The 19,918-nt window shown below is 36.0% G+C and overlaps 1 protein-coding gene across 3 annotated transcripts in view; it reads left to right on the top strand.

Annotated features, from left to right (window-relative positions):
- Positions 1-5,047: 5,047 nt before the first annotated feature.
- Positions 5,048-19,918, top strand: part of LOC111146577 (receptor interacting serine/threonine kinase 2) — a 38,236-nt gene continuing 23,365 nt past the window's right edge. For all 3 annotated transcript variants that reach the window (XR_002640544.1, XM_022502182.1, XM_022502181.1), the window contains exons 1-5: positions 5,048-5,336; positions 9,045-9,198; positions 11,234-11,389; positions 18,525-18,682; positions 19,599-19,648. Coding sequence is in view for 2 of the 3 variants with exons in the window: in XM_022502182.1 (XP_022357890.1) it covers positions 5,164-5,336; positions 9,045-9,198; positions 11,234-11,389; positions 18,525-18,682; positions 19,599-19,648 (691 nt within the window). In the remaining variant the exon portion in view is untranslated. The remainder of the gene's footprint in view (positions 5,337-9,044; positions 9,199-11,233; positions 11,390-18,524; positions 18,683-19,598; positions 19,649-19,918) is intronic.

The following is a 19,918-nucleotide window of genomic DNA, read 5'->3' as shown; positions in this document are numbered from 1 at the left end:
GCAGATGGAAAAACGATTTTGAGTTCTGAAGAAATTTTAAAAAGCAGAATATCCTACTAAATGCAGAGGCTGAAATTTTTAAATGCAAACTGAGGTGCTAATAACATTATCTTTCCACAGTCTTGGAAACCTACCAAGTAAAATGTCAAAGGAAAATGGAATTCCCCATGAAGTGTCCCTTAATAGTGAACTTTTTTGTCCAGGACCATCTTTTTGAAACTGGGAAATTCCCTCTTGTTACTAAATTTCTCTCCTGAAACATTATATAAACTGAAACCGAAAATGGAATACTCTACTAATATAAACAGGCAGTTCCCGGAAAGACTGCAGGCTTTGACTCAGATTTGCTCAGGAAATCCTGTCACAGTAATTCACAAAGTCAGTGACTCTGGGCAATTCATCTAACATCTTTTTCAATAAGTTACCATGCATTCTTCTCTCCTCTATTACTTGAGAATACCTTGGATATTCTACCTCATGGAACATGATAGCAAAGGACTTGAGGCATGATATATCTACTCCTCAGTCCCTTGTCCAAATGCTACGAAATAGCACCAAAATCCCTAACTCCACCCACTAGCAATTTGCACTTTTTGGCAAACAAGTTTCCTTGCATGGAATACTTCCAAAGATTTTGGTTGCTGATCAACTTACTCTGAATGATCACAATAAATCCTTCAGTCTTTCTAAAGGACTACTGTTTCTTTAGCCACATAACTCAGATCATGTTGATATGGAAAAATCCTGAGTCAGATTTAACATACTAATTGAATGTTTTCTGCCAAATTATGCTTTATTTGCACTTTTATTTTTTTTTTAAGATTTTATTTATTTGACAAATAGAGAGTACAAGTAGGCAGAGTGAGAGGGAGAACCAGACTCCCAGCTGAGCAGGGAGGCCAATGCGGGGCTCGATCCCAGGACACTGGGATCATGACCCAAGCTGAAGGCAGCCTCTTAACACACTGAGCCACCCAGGCGCCCCTATTTGCACTTTTAAAAACTTAACAAAAAGGGGCACTTGAGTGGCTCAGTCAGTTAAGCATCTGACTTGGGCTCAGGTCATGCATGCTCTCAAGATCCTGGGATGGAGCCCTGCCTTGGGCTCGCTGCTCAGCGGGGAGTCTGCTTCTTTCTCTGCTCCTACCCACTGCCCCCCACTTCATATTGTCTCTCTCAAATAAATAAAATCTTTTAAAAATAAATAAAATAAATAACTTAAAAAAATAAAATAAATCTTACTAATATGATTTGTTTCAACGAGCAAATAAAAAAAGCTATAATCAAGGCTATAATCTAAAATGTGAAAAAATAAAAATAAAAAATAAAAAATAAAAATTCCTAAAGCTTTACAATCTAAGTGAAAAACATTTTCTATGTAGTAATTTATTTGGTTAATGAATGAAGAGGGGTTTCTAGTAGTTACCTCTAGATTCTGAACTTGATTTGTTCTGGTCCACATTTTGTTGAATTGAAAACACAGAGGGGAATAAAAATAGCATTTATTGAGGGTATGCCACATACTAACCATTTTATATTCATTATCTTACTTCATATTCATAAAATTTGTTAGAGCAATAATTGCACAAAGGGAGAGAAGAAGCCTTAAAGAATTTAAACGTAACTGCCCGAAGTTATGCAGTTCATAAACAAAGAAGCAGAAAACTGAAGTTGGATATGTATAATTCCAAACATCTCACATAGATAGTTAGAGAAAAACAAGCAAGGTGAACAGAGTATAGTATGAAACTAATTATATAAAGTGAGAAACATAATATACATCCACATATATATTTTATATTTAAACCTATTAGCTTTCTACTGAAGTATACCAATATACAGAAAAATGCTTGGTAAGTGTAACCTCAAAGACTGTATATGAAGTGAACACACCCATGTAAATGGCACCTAGAGTCTAGGTTCTAGATCAAGAAACAGAACATTACTATCACCCCAAAAGTCTCCTCATGCCACTTCCTAGTCACTACCCTTCTCCCTACAACAGAAGTCAGTATCCTGATTTCTAAAAGCATAGATTAGTTTTATTTTTGTACTTAATAGAAATAGACTCATAAAAATATATACTGTTTTGTCTGATTTTTCCATCCAACATTATATTTGTGTGATTCATCAATATTGTTGTACATTGTCTAATCTCATGGCTGTTTGGTGTTACGTTGTATAAATGTGCCACAATTTATTTACCCAATTCTACAGTTGATGGGTATTTGGATAATTTCCAGTTTGCAGCTATTATAGATAGCATGGCTCTGAACACTCTAGCATTTGCATATACATGTTCACATGCCTAGAGGAGGAATTGATGTGTCATAGAATCTGCCTAGCCACAATTTTAATAGAAACTGCTTTACAGTTTGCAAAATTGGTTCTACCAACTGACACTCCCACCAGCAGTGTAGGAGAGTTCCAATTGCTACAAATCCTCACCCACACTTGGTATAATCTGTCTTTTTAATTTTTAGTTAATATTTGTATAGTGGTATCACACTGTGGTTTTAACTTGTAGTTCCCTGATAACTAACAGTGTTGAGCACTTTAACTCCTTCATTTGCTATTTGCTATTTAGATAGCCCCTTTTGTGAGGTATCTAGGTCTTCTGCCTAGTTTCCCATGGGATCATCTGTTTTATAGTTTTAAATGTTGAGCCATGTGCATATATTATTTTTTAAGCACTGTAATTAAAATATGACTTTTATAGAGTTCTATGCTTCATCCTCTTTCCTTCTTGGAAATTTATAATATTTATAATATAATATTACAAGAGCTCTGAAAAGTCACCTTTTTCACCATCACCAATTTGTAGAAATGTTGTTTCTGGTTTTGTATAATTTTTATTTCTCATAGAATTAATAATTGCTCTTCACTTAGATTTTTGTAAGTTCTCTCTACAATTTTATCACATATTTCATTAGATCTATCAAACATCAATATAATTTGCCCAAAACTCAAAATTAGATAATCTATAAAATCAATTACTTTAACTAGTCTTTCCCTTGGAATCTGGCATTTCCCTGCTCCAATGAAAAAAGGTTGCTCTCCAATTCTGCCACTTCCTGGGGTTTACCTTCCCACACTCTGGTCCTGTTTTCTGGATCCCATGTATTTCTCTTTCTTGATTTATTCCCATGTTTTGTTGGAGCACATCCTCCAGTATCTTTCTTAAAAAGAAAGAAAGAAAGAAAGAAAGAAAGAAAGAAAGAAGGAAAAAGGTGGATGGAAGGAATGGAAGTATTTTCATCTTTGTATATGTGAAAACATTTTTATTCTGCCCTTATACTTAACAGTTTGGCTGACTATAGAATTGTAGGTTGAAAGCTACTGCCCTTTAGAATTTGAAGAAATTTCATTTCACTGTGTTTTAACAAAGAAGTGTTATTGTTGAGAAATCTAATGCCATTCTAATCCCATCCCTTTATTCTTGTTTCTTCTTTCTGAAAACCTGTAGAATCTTCTACTTGTTCTTAGGGTTCTGACGTTTTTAATGATGTGCTTACGTCTAGGTGTTTTTTCATTCACTGAAGATACTTGGTGGCCCTTTCAATATGGAGACACCTATCCTTTGATCGTGCCAAAATTTCTTGAATTATTCTTTTGGTCATTTCCTCCCCTCCTATTTTTAGTTCTTTTCTGGAACTCTTTAGTTTATTAAAACTGGAAAATTAAATGAATGAAAGGGAAAAGTTTTCTGAGCACTTTTTGTAGCAAAAAGTTATTTATTAAGCAATAAAGTACAGAGTATCAGACCATATCTTTAAAACTAAATATTTTATTTTAAATGATCAAAATTTTAAAATACAGTGTTTCGTCACAACTTCCTAGTATTGTAAAAGTAACACTGCCACTCTCATTTCAGGCAACACAAAAATACAGGAAACATTTTTTTCTCTGCTGACAGAAATCCCCCACTTATGTCAGGCATTCCTTATTACTGTGGCCTTAGAATTCATTAAAATGCCTAGTATGGACTTGGTATTGTATACATTGTTTGCACTCATTCTACAAAATAATCAAGTAGAAAGGTGTTTGTTCTAAGGTAAAAAACAGAAAGATGTTTGGTTGTTTGTGGTTAAAAATGAAATGCATTCCTCACAGACCTATGAGAAACTAAATTTTTTCAGTCTTACCTGGAATCAGAGGGACTGATTCCTTTCAAGTTTATTTTTCAGTCTCCAAATAGTTAAGGACACAAAAGGGAAGAGCAGAGGAGCACGAACAGAAGCTAAACACCAACACTTCTTAACAGAGTCAGACTCTGACAGGGTTTATCACCCACCTCTCACTCCTACTCACCTGGAAGTGAGGGATGATTGAAGTCCAGGTAGGCAAGTTAATTTACACCCTACCTGACTCGCTAGGCACCTGGGTGCCGGGCTCTCAAAGTCACCACCACAGCCACCCCTCACAGCGCTTCTCGCGCAGGCGCGGAGTCGGTAATCCCAAGCCCCCACCCACAGACCTCCATCTCTGGCTCTGGCGACTCCCCCACGGCTAGCGGCTCAGAGGAAATTCCTCTGTGGTGTGAGAACACGTTGACCAAAATCGGACAGCAGGCTGCTGACAGGATTTTTTTTTTCCCCTCCGAGAAAACTTTTCCAAACCTGGAAGTTGGGGGGAGAGAAGAGAAAATGAGCGTCCCTGACTCCCTTCCCCATCCCTAAATCCCGCCTCAGCCCCGCGGGTGTCGCCCAGAGCGTGGGTGCCCGCGAAGCGGGCAAACCCGGGAACAGCCGAGAGTCAGTGAGGAGGGCCGCCGGCCGGGGCCCCTCTCCCCGCCCCAGCGTCCGCCGCTTTCGTCGCCTGAGAAGTTTCGGGAGGGAGGAGCCCGGACCTTCCGGCTCGGGTGGGAGGGCCAGGTCTGGGGAGGAAGCTCCTCCTCTCCGCGTAGCCCGGGTAGAGTAAACTTCGGTCTCCAGAAAAGAAAAGTCCGCTCCGGCTCCAGAAAAGCAGCAGCTGGCGCGCGGCATGGGCTGCCTCGTGACCTAGTGTCCCGCCGCGGGAAGTGCCTGGCCGCTCCAGCTCCAGCTCCCGCACAGGGGGGCGGGTGCGAGCGCCCGAGCGCAGCTGACGAGCCCCGGAAACCGCTGAAGCGGCGGGCACACCCAGAGCGGGCCTGCGGCCTAAGCGCCCGCGCGGTTCGCGACCATGAACCGGGAGGGTATCTGCAGCGCCTTGCCTACCATTCCCTGCCACAAGCTCGCCGACCTGCGCTACCTGAGCCGCGGCGCGTCAGGCACCGTGTCGTCCGCCCGCCACGCAGACTGGCGCGTTCAGGTGGCCGTGAAGCAGCTGCACATCCACACCCCGCTGCTCGACAGGTAGGACACCCCCGCGAAGTCCCGAACATCAGCCCCAGGCCAGCGGGCTCTGGATCCCAAACGGCGGCTACGCTTGGGGGTCGGCCCCGCCTCTCGTCACCTCTGGGCAGCCCTTCAAGCCTAGGGGCTTGCATGGTGGGGAGAACTGGCTTCTCTGAAGATGCACCCTTCGCATTCCTCTGCTCATCTCTTCTCTCCACTGCCCTCGCCTTCTCCGTCCCTCTTATTCCTGGGCTTCCTCTCTCCCGACACAAAAGTCAGCGTGTTTCGGTGTGGGCCTTTGGTTGTTTTTGTTTTGTTTGTGGTTTATTACGTATGGTCATGAAAGTGTAGATACCAAACTCAATTTGGTCTAGTTTCTCCTGCCTCTCTCCCAGCGAAGCCTGTCCCCAGAGAAGTGTATTATTTTGCTGACAATACAGTGAATCAGAAGACAAGTAAACTTAAGACCAGAAATTTTTTAATGTCTCTCACGTCCTGAACAATTTCCGTGCACTGTCTGGGTTTTAAAGGAAAGTTAGTATTAGTTTGTTTCCAGAAAAACATTTCAGTCCTGTCCCATTGATTGACCTCTGATCGAATGTATCAGTCAGTGGGTCTAGTCATTAGTCTTGTGTATTTGCCTTCCACTAGAGGTTTAACTAGGCCCTGCATTCAGTCCTTGGTGAGTTAACATCCATGATTGCAACACTCTCTTCTCCTCCCCCTATATTTAATGTCAGAATTCATCATGCTGGGTGCCTGATTGGTCAGAGGCTGTTAGTATCCAGTGTCAGATAAATTCCTCAGCTTCAGCCCTGCCAATGTTACTGGACTTTCATCTGCCTGTAGCTTTCCTTTGCTGTCTTGCTATCAGGCTTGGGTGGGCCAGATCTCACAGTACATTTGGGACACCCCTGGAGAGTGTTCCCACTTTTTGTATATCATAATCCAGATCTACTGATAGAGAAGATGTGGTGTCTGTTTCACATGGGCCTTGAGTTCTGTGGAGCAAGTGCTGGGCGAATGTGCAAATGTATATGTAGTCAAGTTTGAAGGGTGGTGGTTGGTTAGAAAGGCTGAAAATATTTTAGCATCAGCTATGTAAATTTATGGATATCTAACCCTAATGGGCCCTTTAGGTATTCTAAAGCAAGTTGATCTTCCCATTTTGGATGCTGCTCCTCTAACCCTTTTTATTCTCATTAACAATATTCATAACCTAAAATTCTTGAGGAAAATGGTGGAAATTCTGTTGTCAGAGATGTCATAAGGACAAGCTAAGCCCTCTGGCATTACTGCATCAGGTTCTTTCTCCCACCTGTTACCTAAGATGTTAACATTAGCAGTATTCATGGAATCTGAACATAGAACTAGGCTATGCAGTTGATTCACAGGGTGTCCATTTCCTCACTTATAAAGTGGGAATAATAAATGCATGTACATGGGCTCTGGTGTGGAAAAGGTTTGCATTGTTCTTTGACACCATCTGGATGAAAATAAGTTTATGTGCAGTTACACGTTCTTATTTTAGTGATCGGTGAGTCATTCCCTGTAATCTGACTTCTGCCCTAAGAGTGGCCCTTCCCCAACAGTCTCTTTATGTGTAGATGTGTCTGATTGGTTTTTCAAACATGGTGTGGATGACATAACTGTTTTGTGACTGAAATTTTGATTTGGGTATTTTGGTGATATATCTGTGAAAGCTGTATTTAACTTCTTTGTTTTTAAAAATATAAAATCCATTTTAGACCTCTTTATTTTTGGCTTTTTCTGTTTTGCCACTCACTCAGTCTTCCTGAAATCTGAATTCAAGAAGTTTCCTTGATCCTTTCCTTTCTTTGATCAAGCAGTGGAATGGAAAAAACACAGGCTTTGGAGTGTCACAACTATAGTTCAAATCTGACTCCAACCCTGCCACTTAATGTTGGCCTATTAGAAAATTATTTATCTGAGCCTCAGTGCCCTCATATAGAGTGCGTTAAGGTAACCAACTTTAGAGGGTTGGTCTTCAGATGATAGTACATATAAAGTGGCTGACACATAATGGGATCACAGTAGAAGGAAGAATGCCTGATATTCTTAATGAGAGATAGCACAAGTATATTAAATATCACTGAGACTTCACCAGCATGCTCTCTCTATGGTTTTTTGTTTTTTGTTTTTCAGTGTATCCAGAAATCTTTAAGTCCATTCTTTGTCTCCCTGTAAGTGCTAACAATAAGATGTAGTTCTTATTGACCTCCATCTCTTAGTGTTTCAATTTAGGGAAGATAAATTTAATTAAAACAGGTCTCATAAACTGAATAATAGGTGGCCTCACAGTTGAAGTATTAAGCGGCTGAAGAACAGGGAGAAGGAAAAAGCTGTTTACTTTATGTCCGCTTGTAACTCTTGAATTTCAAAACATAAATATATGATCTGTTTAGAACATAAGTAACTAAGATTTTTGCTTTATTTTGCCTTTTGTTTGCTTTTAGAGCAAACCTCATAGTCTGGTGTGGAATGTCTGTTGTTTTCCTATTTCAACAGCCATTCATCCAGAGCTTGAGTGGTTTAAGCACCAACTAATCATCATTGTTTGCCCAATAAATATCATTGCTTACTGAATAAACTTTCTGTTCTGTTATTGCTGCTACCAACACATCTGTCCATGGTAAAAACCAGTGATATCTCCAATTCCCTTGCTTTTTTTTTTTTTTTTTTTTTTAATATGTCTATCTTAGTTACCACCACCTGGGCATTCTATTCAGCTAGTGTTTTTCTTTCCATTTTCACTGTGACCTTTATAGTTTTAGACTCTCATTGCTTCACATCTTTAATTAGTATTGTAATATTCTAATACCTGACTTTAAAACTCTGCCCATTTCTGCTGATCCAACATCCTTCTGCTAAGTTAATAATCCTAAAAGTTTGTTCTGCTCATATCATTACCCGTCTCAAAAACCTGCAATCACAATTTGGTAACTACCAAATAGAGTGTAAATATCCTTTCCTGACTTTAGGGCTGAGATGAGGCTCTAGCCTACCCTATTCACCTTCATTCCTTTCACATGCTCTGGTAGGTATCCTGATTCATATTAAACAATCTGCAGTTTTCCAAACACAACCTTCACTAGTAACTTCCTAGAATACATTTGATACATATCTATTAGATATCTACCAGGTACCGGGTACTGTTTCAGGTCCTAAGGACATGCAGATGAGAGAGAAAGGTGAAGTCTTTTCCTGAGTTCCATTGTATAATTTCTAAGCATTTTTGACCCTTATGCAACTATTATCATCTAGTCATTTAAATCTATAACATTTGAGTTTATTATTTAAATGTCTGGAAAAAATGCACAAAGTATGCAACCATGAAATTTAGTATAATACTCTAATCAAATATAATCTAGTACAACATAAACTGTAATTAGTTCAAACAGCAATAATTCTAATAATTACTCAAATACTGTGTCCTTTCCCATTCCCAGGAAAGTATAATAACCTGTGTATACAGCACTTTTTTCTGTCAGTGGCTCAGAGAAGTTATTATAGTCTCTAAACAGACCTGTGGAATGTATATAGGGTGGATATTATCTACTTTAAATATGAAGAAACTAAGGGACAGAGAAGTTGCATAATTTACATGAGGTCAATTAATAGGAAAAAATCTAGTCTTAATGTTATAGGCATGATTATTGTATATTTTTCATTACTTTGAAATAATTATACATTTTCTTTCTTTAGTGAAAGAAATGATGTTTTAAGAGAAGCTGAAATTTTACACAAAGCTAGATTTAGTTACATTCTTCCAATTTTGGGAATTTGCAATGAGCCTGAATTTTTGGGAATAGTTACGGAATACATGCCAAATGGATCATTAAATGAACTCCTACATAGGGTAAGTATTGTGCATTTTTAGTAGCTATAATTCTGTTATTCAAGCTGTCTGGTGTTTTGGTTTTACATATGATCAGATTATTTGGAGAGATGTAGATGACTCACAAGAAGAATAATGGAAAACGATTACAGTGGTAAAGTTGGACAATTTATGGTTTCTTTTGTGTTGTTAAAAATACCAGGGATTCAGGCCCTGCATTCTGTAGGACTGAGGTTATTTTGCTTAGGTTACTGATCCTGAGGTTTAAACTGAATTCCAGTAACTACATGTATATATACACAGGTAGGGGAGGCAGAGAGAAGAGACAAACTCTGTACACTGTCCTATTAGTTAAGCTAGATTTTATTTTATGTTAAAAACAATTTAGGATTCAAATTAAATGTTTATAATACCAGTTCATAAAGTTCTCAATAGGCCAAGTAAGTCTGTCTCTGAATACCAAATATATTGGTTTTTCCAATGATAGACAATGGCATGAGCCATTTACCTTTTTATCCAGGTACTAGTTATTCTGGATTTGACTGTGAATCCCATCAGTGAGCAAACTGGAGGGATGGACCCTCATTCTTATCAGTAAGGAAATTTGTGGATCCTTAGTCTCAAATTGTGTGTATTCATCTATTGTTGTTTGCTTGAGCTTATATTATTAATACTATATGCAACCTGCAGTTTCTCCAGAAATCTTTTTTAAGTCACTTGGTCTGTTTTGTGAGTGTTAGTTTAGTTAAAACCTGGTAACATGATCTGTAAAATCCAGTTAGTGGATGCTCCTAAATTCTGATACATCACAGTGTTCTGTAAGCAATAAGAGAGAATGGGTGCCGCTGTCAGCCACTCATGTAGTGACTTCCTCTTTATTTCAAAGTATATCACTATTTATGATAGACCACCTGAGACAAGGAGAGATTATAGTAACTGATGTCTGTGTATAAGATTTGTATAACTAACACAACAATCAAGATACAAATATTACTTAAGCAAAATTTCATTTTTTAAAAAATGAATATAAATATAAATTCTGATATTTTCTTCTCACACCCCAGTACCCATTAGATACTCTGATGCCCAAAATTGGAGCCCATTAGAAATTAAAGAGCCTCCTTCAAGGGACTCCCAACCCCTAGAAGGAATCATAATATATAGAGTGAGTGTTCTTCTACCTCTGTCTCCACAATCAAAAGCCTCTATGTGATACTATACTGCACAGAGGTCTTATGACTCTTTTGAACTACATAATTTTCAGAAGAAATTGTTCTAAGTATGTTCATTCTCCTGGGAAGGTACACTGACTTCTATGTTCAGATAGTTCAGATGAATATCACTTGTAAGTACCAGGATATGTAAAACATTATATTTTAAATATATCTGTATTGTATACACTTAAAAATGAAGATGATCTTTTTCTCTTTCACAAAGGCAAAACTCCCAAAGACTAATTTTTCAAGCTAGAATATAAAAATTATATGATAAGAAGTATAGGATATTCATGCTTAGTAAATGAATATAATGTCATAATTTTAATTGATGTAATGATTATTATAATAAGGTATGATTTTATATCAATAGGAAACTTAAATTATGAATTTTGAATTGATGGCTTGGTATGTACTAGAAAGAAATTTTCTGTGTGTGTGTGTGTGTGCGTGCGCACAGGTAAGTTACTTCATATGAACCATAGAATAAGAGATAGGTGTGAATATAGACAAGTGTTTGGGTATTACACAGAAAAATAAAAAATTGAAAACTATGTTAAATGAAGAAAGAAGAGCCAATACCGTGTAGTTGTATTACTAACATAAATTAAAAGAAAATATCAGTACTATAAAGTCATTATTATCTTTTCTAAAATTGAGGAAATTAAAATATACATGAATGTTAATGTCAAATTGATACCATGATACTATGTAATAAAAATGAACATATGTCTTGACCTTTTTTTATACTGTATTTCCACATGGAATATTTAATTTTCTAAGTGGAAATTTAGTGAATATGGTCACTTATTTTCATTTTGTTTATTTTCATGTATATGAAGAAAACAGAATATCCCGATGTTGCTTGGCCACTGAGATTTCGCATCCTGCATGAAATTGCACTGGGTGTAAACTACCTGCACAATATGAATCCTCCTCTACTTCATCATGACTTGAAGACTCAAAATATCTTATTGGATAATGAATTTCATGTTAAGGTAATTACTTATGGTTTTAAAGACTTTTAGTGTTTTTTTCTCTACCTAACCAATTTAATATCCTCTCTGTTTTCCATAGCCTATAATTCTTTTCTTCATTGTCCTTTCTTCCATCTTCAGAGGCTTATTTATTCCTAGGCTCCAGAGATAGATAGAATTATGGTAAAAAATACAAAGTCATTATGTCCTTAACTGAAATTATCAAATAAGCCTTTTTTTTTGCAGTTATTATAGATTCACAGGAAGTTGCAGAGGTAATACACAAGAAGGTTCATGAACCTGTCGCTCAGTTTCTACCAGTGATTACATCACACGTACAATTTCAATTACACGTACAATTACAATTCAATTACATGTACAATTACAATCACACAGTACAATTTCAAGTCCAGGAATTTGACATTGGTACAATGCATGTATATAGTTTCTGTGTTGCTTTAGCACATATGTGACCATCACAGCAAGCAAGATACAGCACTGCTCTATCATCATAAATATATCACTTATACTACCCCTTTATGTTCACACTCATCTCCTCCCCTTCCACTATCCCTAACCAATGACAACCACTGATCTGTTCTCCATCTCTATGATTCTGTCATTTGGAAAATGCTGTATAAGTGGAATCATACCATGTATGTGGTATTTTGAGTTTAGCATTGTCTACTTAGCATAATACCTTTGAGATCCATCCAAGTTGTTGCTTATATCAATAGTGGTTCTTTTTTATTGGTAAATGGTATTTCATGGTATGTGTATACCAAAGTTGTTTAATCATTGACCAACTGAAAGGTATTTGTATTTTTTCCAGTCTTTGGCAGTTACAGTAAAACTCCTACAGACAGTCCTGTGCAGCTTCTTGAATGAACATAAGTTTTTGTTCCATTAGCTAAATGTCCAAGAGTGCAACCGCTGGATGAGGGTTTGTTTAGTTTTTTAGGAAACTGCCAAACTATTTTTGAGGGGCTATACCTTTGTACGTCCTACCAGCAATGTATGATTGACCTGTCTTTTCCATATCCTGTCCAGCATTTGGTATTGTCACAGTTTTTTATTTTAGCACGTAATAGGTGTATAGTGATAGCTCATCAAAGTCTTTTTAATTCCATTTCCTAATGGCTAATGATGTTGAACACTTTCTCATTTGCTACCTATATATCCTTTTCAGTGAAATGTCTCTTCATGTCTTAAGCCCATTTCCTAATTGGACCCTTTGGATTTTTATTATTGGGTTTTTAGGGTTCTTTAAAATTTTTAGATACAAGTTCTTCATCAGATACGTAGTTCACAAATATTTTTTACCCTTTGGTGGTTTGTTCTTTTCATCCTTTCAACGGGATCTTTCACAAAGAAAAGTTTTAATTTTGATGAAGTGCAATTTATCAGGTTTTTTTTCCTTTATGGTGATTCTTTGCTGTCATATCTAAGTAGCCTTCATCAAGCCATAGGTATTGAAGATTTTCTTCTGTGTTATCTTCTAAAAGTTTTAGAGTCTTATGTTTTACATTTAAATCTAGGATCCACTTTGAATTAACTTTTGTAGAAAGCATAAGATTTAGGTGCCTAAAGGCACCAGATGTAGTAGTGATTTCATAGTTTACCCTGTATCTAACTAACGACAACAAATAAAAAGTAGTTGCTAACTAACTAATACTAAATATAACTCACTTTATTTTTGTTATTTGGCTATACTTCTTATAATAATATATGTAATTGGAGATTACTGTAAATGCCAAAAAATGTTCAAAGAAAATATAATAAGGAAGTTGGAACAATAGAAAAATTAATACAAAAAATGTGAGAAAAGCTAAATAAAAAAAAACTCTGTTAAAAGCACTTCATCTCCCTAGAATAAAATGGGAGGGGAAAGGGAAAAAAGCAAGCTGCCATCTCAATAATACTAAAAAAAGAAACTGATCAATATATTATATCAGCTATAACCACATAGGTGGAAGTGCCTTCATGGTCAGTAAGTCCCTGGATGCTCACTATAATAGTCCCTTGTCTCCGAAGGCAGTTAGTCTATGACAGGGGAGTCTTAATATCCATACTTAAATTATTGTGACATTTTCTTATATGATCAATTGAAACGCCTTCCCTTTGTTTTCATCCATGGGTCCTAGTTCTATTCTTTGTGATAAACTGAATAAGTCCAATTCTACTTCCCATATGACGGTCCTGTCAATGTTTGCAGATGGCTATAATCTCCCTGTCCCTCACATACACTTGTGTTTTGTCCTTCTCTCTTTGGAACATCCTTAGTTCTTCAGCCAGTTTCCTTATTACATTGGTTTTAATCGCAGGTGCTATCCAGATGCTTCAGTGTTAAACCTCTGTTCAACTTTTATCCTCACAATGAAAAAAAATACTCCTAATATGACCTTATGAATATAGACTTGAATGGAAGTGTCATTTCCCTGGTCCCTAAACACTTTAATACTTAATGATTCATTGGCTTGGGGGGGGGGCGTGGTGATCATATCACAACATTTAAATTAGGCTTAGCATCAACAAGTCCTGAGAGGTTCTTTTATTCAGGTTTTATTACTTAAGCCACATCTCCTTATCATGTACTTTGCAGAATACTTTTTGAACATGATCAGATTTAATTTTGTTAGATTTGAGTGATCACTTCAGCCTCTTAAGATCTTTTTCAGAATTATTTCTGTAGATCAAGGGTTTTAACTTGTCTCCCAGCTTTGTGTCATCCTCAGATTTAATTAGCTAGTTTTTGTATCTTTAAGTCATGATTAAATATTAACCAGTACTCGGATCAGAGCCACACAACATGGTGCTTAGAACCTCCCTCCAGGTCAATATCAATCCTTAATTAGCACTTTTGGAGAATAATCACTAATTTTGTGTGGAATACTTATGAGAGAACTGTTATACTGCCCGTATTTCTCCATTTTGTTCTTAAGAATATCATCAGAAAAAAGAAAAAAATGTAATCAGGAGACCTTGCTTGACTACTTTTCCAGTTCTCCTCCTGGCTTATTCCCTCATCTTCAGAGTGGCTTTCCCTGATGACCCACCCAATTCCTCTGTGTCTTTGTACCTTGATTTATGCTTCTTCATATTATTTTTCACCATCCATCATAATATTTTTATTAATGTGTTTATTAATGTGTTATTGTGTTTATTAATGTGTTTATTGACTCTCTCCCCCAATTAGAATATAAACTCCATGAAGACTGAAATTTAGTCTATTTTATTAACTGACACCTGCTCAGCACATGCCATACTGAAGCATTAACTAAGTATTTGTTGAATAAACAAATGAGTGAATTCCATATCTTCTATATATACCAGATAGGCCTGATAATGTAATAGTCAAGCATGTTATTATAAAATAACAAAGTGTTTTATAATATGCAAACTGTTTTAACATTTAATTTTTGACAGTACTACTACTGTCAAAAAAGGAAATGAAATTGGTCATAATTTTAGTCAGTAAATATTTATGGAGCAGCCATGACATTGTGCCGAGCTCTTGAGATATAGCACATGAGACCTGAAATTAACCACTGGTAAGGTATTATTTGTTTTTCATGAATTCTTGCTGGCATCCCTTATATTAAATTTTCTAAATTTTTTAAGCAGGGATTAAAGTGTCTACCAACAGTATTTATCAATAAGTAGATATGCAAAGTCAACATTTTTTTCCTTTTTGAAAGTTAAAATGGCATTTACTCTTCTCATATCCTATAGTGCCTCTCCATTCTGTCCCACAAAGAACACTAATAGCACCATGGAGGTATTTCTAAGGTATTCTCAATAACCTGAAATATATATAAAATAACCTGAGATTTGCACTTTTTAAACCTTTCAGTGTCCTTGGACTTTACTTTCTTCATCTCAGTCTGGAAACTATAGTTAACAGAGTAAACAGAGGCAAAGTAATAGGTAATGATTCCTACTTTCTTCTTTTCACTGACCAACAAGGTATCCTTGGTCTTTGATATGAACAGAATTTAGAATAGTTTGACTTTGTTTAGTTTTTGTAATTTTTATTAATTTTCATATATACAGAGCTGTGACCTTTCTAATACTATTCTTATAAATAAGCAACATTCTTTTACATGCATCCTATGTGTCTCTATTTTTTACTATAATTTATAAATGTCCCTTTAAAGTCAAAGTTTATCACCAACCATGAAAAAGTAATGGTTATTTAATCTACCTATCTTCTTGGAAAGGCCTTTAAATGAAGTGCAAAATATCTTTAAAAATACTTAACGTGGGGCTCCTGGGTTAAAGCCTCTGCCTTAGGCTCAGGTCATGATCCTGGGGTCCTGGGATCGAGCCGCACGTCGGGCTCCCTGCTCAGTGGGGAGCCTGCTTCCCCCTCTCTCTCTGCCTGCCTCTTTGCCTACTTGTGATCTCTGTCTGTCAAATAAATAAATAAAATCTTTAAAAAAATAAAAATAAATAAAAATACTTAACAAAATTAAATGGAAGTTTACATCTTGCTACCATTTTCTGAAATAAGTTTTCTCACTGGAATGCTGACCAGAATCATAGTATCTGAAAGAAAAATATTTACTCTGATTAAGGTCAACTGAGACTTTTCTACTTTAAAAAGAATACATTCAGTTTGGTTATCTATCAGGTGTCCATTAGTGTACCTTAGATACCAATGAACTAGTGATAGGCTTTTTTGGAATGAAAATATTTATATGTGCCATATTCACTTTCTCTGCTATTCTCAGGCCGGTGTGGGAACCAGAATACTTCAGGTTTATTCTTCATAACTTCTTACATGATAACTTTATAGTTTTGTAGATAAGGATAGTATATGTAAATGAAAATAGCTATTCTAATAGGGTGAGAGGATCATGGATGATTTTTATGAGTAGTGTGTTTTAATTTCCTCTGATTTTATAAAATCATCTTTTTAGTTAAAAAGAAAGCCCTTAGCTTCAAAATGCATGTTAAGATCTTGTGTAGAATGGGAAGGTTCTTATTCTCTGTCTTCATGGCTGAATGATAAATTTATCAAGACCTTCAAGAAATCATGGAATTCTTTTTCCTTCCCTCACTTTATCCACTTTTATCCTTCTGTTGAAGATCCAGATTTAATAAGTCATGCCTTTTATAATGGTATTTTTTATAACAGAGAAAGGGGAGAAATAGGGGCACCTAGGTGGCTCAGTGGTTTAAAGCCTCTGCCTTCAGCTCAGGCCATGATCCCCAGGGTCCTGGTATCAAGCCCCACATCTGGCTCTCTGCTCAGCAGGGAGCCTGCTTCCCCCTCTCTCTTTGCCTGCCTCTCTGCCTACTTGTGATCTCTGTCAGATAAATAAAATCTTCAAAAAAAAAAAAAAAGAAGAAAGGGGAGAAATAAAGTACCAGGTGAAAACCAAACAAAATCAGCTCATAGATTTCTGATTAAGGTTTTTAGGTCAGGTTTGAGAATAAAGATGAAGATGTTGGGGAAGGAGCACATAAGGAAACAAGCTCAGGAACACATTTTCTACAGTACTGTATTTAAACCAACATTTAGCCCAAGAATTTGCAAATTATGGTTCAGGTATAAGGTGAGACCACATCTCAATTTTTTTTTTTTAGCATTTTTCACTTGTGGCATAAAAGTAAACTCTACTTATCATAATAATGCTTACTATTCTAGTAAATGTGCAATTGGAGTGCTGGTTTTTGGTTTTAGAGGGTAGGTGAGAAGAACAGATAGTATTGAATAAGAGCAACTTGTATACAAAACATTAATAATATTAACACATATAGATCACTTATTATGTGATAATGTTCTGAATGCTTTGCTTAGAATCAGTCATTTAATTTTCTCACTGCAACCCTGCAATATAGATAGTGTTATTATCCCCAGTTTGCAGGTGGGTGATCACACAGAGGCACAGAAAAATTTAAAACTTCCTCAAGTTCACACACAGTTAATTAAGTGGTAGAATTGGAATATAAATATAATACAACTTTAGGCTCTACAACCTGTGTTCTTAGCCATGTGGTATATTGCCTTTGAGAATCCAGCTTAGCTTTTTATGTATTGGCACCATGTTTTCTCTTGGTCTTTTCTATTTTTTTTCTTAGACTTACCCTTTTATTTTGATAATGTATGTATATAGTCTGTCCCCTCCCTTAGAATAATGTTTTTTAATATCAAATTCATCTAAACACTAAACAAATTTTCTCCTATTAAAACTAGTAAAAATGTAAGAGTTAAATAATTGAAACACAAATGGTGTGTTAAATAGAGTTCATTTCCCTCTGTTGACCCTAACTTATGCAGTGTGAAGATCGAAGTAATTTAAATTAAGTGTTTTTAATTTAAAGATTTACTACACCCTTTGTCCATTAAATACTGTTTCTGTTCTTATATGTTGTCTTCCATTTTTTTAAAAATAAGGAACCTTTTAAATAGGGAGTTATAAGATATTGTGTAACATCTACACAAAATTTACAAGTGAAGCAAAACTGTAAGCGATATATCAAAACTATAGAATGTCACCAGTAATTCTTAGGCATTCCTTATCATGGACTTAAATATGCTCTATATGCTAAATAAACAACAGATATGATTCTTTTAGTGGTAGGCATAAATCATATAATAATGACCTATACTATATTGGAATTTTACTTGCTTCAGAATTTAAGGTTGCTATTTTTAGGGCATTGTAAATAAGAACATATAAACCTGAAGTTGCAAGCAATGCCCAGTTGCAATCATATTGAATACCAGTAGTTTTGCACTTCTGTGGGGTGTAGGAGAATTTTGAAAGCACATGCTGTAAAACTACTTATCTTAAAAAGTAATGTTTGACATATATGCTCATTCAGAATTTAAGACAAAAAATATTCCGGTTTAATTTTTCAAAACTCGGTCTCCATTTCAAAATTTGTGACATTATGCTGAACTTCAAGTCAGTATGCGTTGCTTCAAGAGTTACTGGGTTCAGTACTCTAGAGTTTAATGTATTAAGAAACTGATAGAATATGTAGAAATTAAATATTTATATAGAACATTTCCTCTGGTCTCATACCTAAATACAATGAATATAAACAAAGACAGTTCTTGGTTTGTTTTTTTTGTTTTGTTTTGTTTTGTTTTGTTTTAAAGAAAAAATTTTAAAATTCAATTATTTACTCTTTTCCCTTACAGATTGCAGATTTTGGTTTATCAAAATGGCGTATGATGTCCCTCTCACAATCACGAACTAGTAAATCTTCACCAGAAGGAGGGACAATTATCTATATGCCACCTGAGAACTATGAACCTGGACAAAAATCAAGAGCCAGTGTCAAGCATGATATCTATAGGTATGATATGTTACTTTCGCTCAGAGTTAACCTTGTCTAAAAACAAGATTGATTGGAATTTTGAAGCTTCATTTTATTTTCTTTTAAATTTTATTTATTTGAGATAGAGCACAAGTGGGAGGAGAGGCAGAGGGAGAAGGATAAACAGAGTCCCCACTGAACAGGGAGTTGGATGTGGGACTCCATCCCAGGACCCTGGGATCATGAACTGAGCTACAAGCAGATGCTTAACTGACTGAGCCGCAAGCAAATGCTTAACTGACTGAGCCACCCAGGTGCCCCAAAGCTACATTTTAATGTATAATTTTTAGTCTTCTCTCATAAGTGTGGTAAAATAAAGTAGAGACCACTGTGGTTAATATTTTTCAAATTAAAGATGCCTTGCTTTAAGCCACTTCTACATCCTTGAAAAAATTTGAAGCATATCTTATTGTCCTGTCAATTTATAATATAGGACTAAAAGGTTTTTATCTTATGTGACATTGATGGAGGAGGAAGGAAAATAGTGTGGTTAACATTTAACAATACCAAAGGAGACAATACTTAGACCAAAAAAAAAGTTAACAGAATAGGGCTACATGAGACCTATTTGCTCTTTGTTTTGTATGAATCATAGAATCATATAATTAGAGGTCATTAAGAATCATCCAAAAGAAGTTATCCTTGCCTATAACTTCAAATTTTTATTACAGTAATTTGCTAATTTTTCAAATTGAATTAATTCCCTTTCAGAACAAAATTGTATATATACATTAATCACTTTGATTGTGTATGGTGTTTCTTTATACAGCATTTTGCTGCCTTCTTACTTGCAAAAATGATATCTCCACAGTCACCTTTTAAAATCAGTGCTCTTTTAGTTTATTATGTATAGTTAGTTTATACTGTCCTGTATGTATATTTTTATCTTAAACAGCTATGCAGTGATCATGTGGGAAGTCTTATCCAGAAAACAGCCTTTTGAAGGTAAATTTACTTTCACTTCCTTACTCTAGATGATACCATGTTGGTAGGCCATATCCAGAACTACCTAAATAAAGCCCATCTTGTTTTAAAAATGCCTACCATGCATTTTGTGGAAAACACACTATAAAAACAATAATTTATCAATTCTGAATCCACTGTATATTGGAAACTGTACTAGAGTAAGGGTTAGAAAAATGTAGATTCTAATTCTTGTTCTGACAGTAATTAGCACTGTGATCAAGCCACTAAATCTCTTGAGTCTTCATTTCT

This window comes from Enhydra lutris, unplaced genomic scaffold (assembly GCF_002288905.1).
Source record: "Enhydra lutris kenyoni isolate GAN:26980312 unplaced genomic scaffold, ASM228890v2 scaffoldscaffold14, whole genome shotgun sequence".
In the NCBI taxonomy this organism is placed as follows: domain Eukaryota; kingdom Metazoa; phylum Chordata; class Mammalia; order Carnivora; family Mustelidae; genus Enhydra; species Enhydra lutris.
Note: the sequence above shows the minus strand (reverse complement) of the source record. Positions and strands in the feature narration are given on the sequence as shown.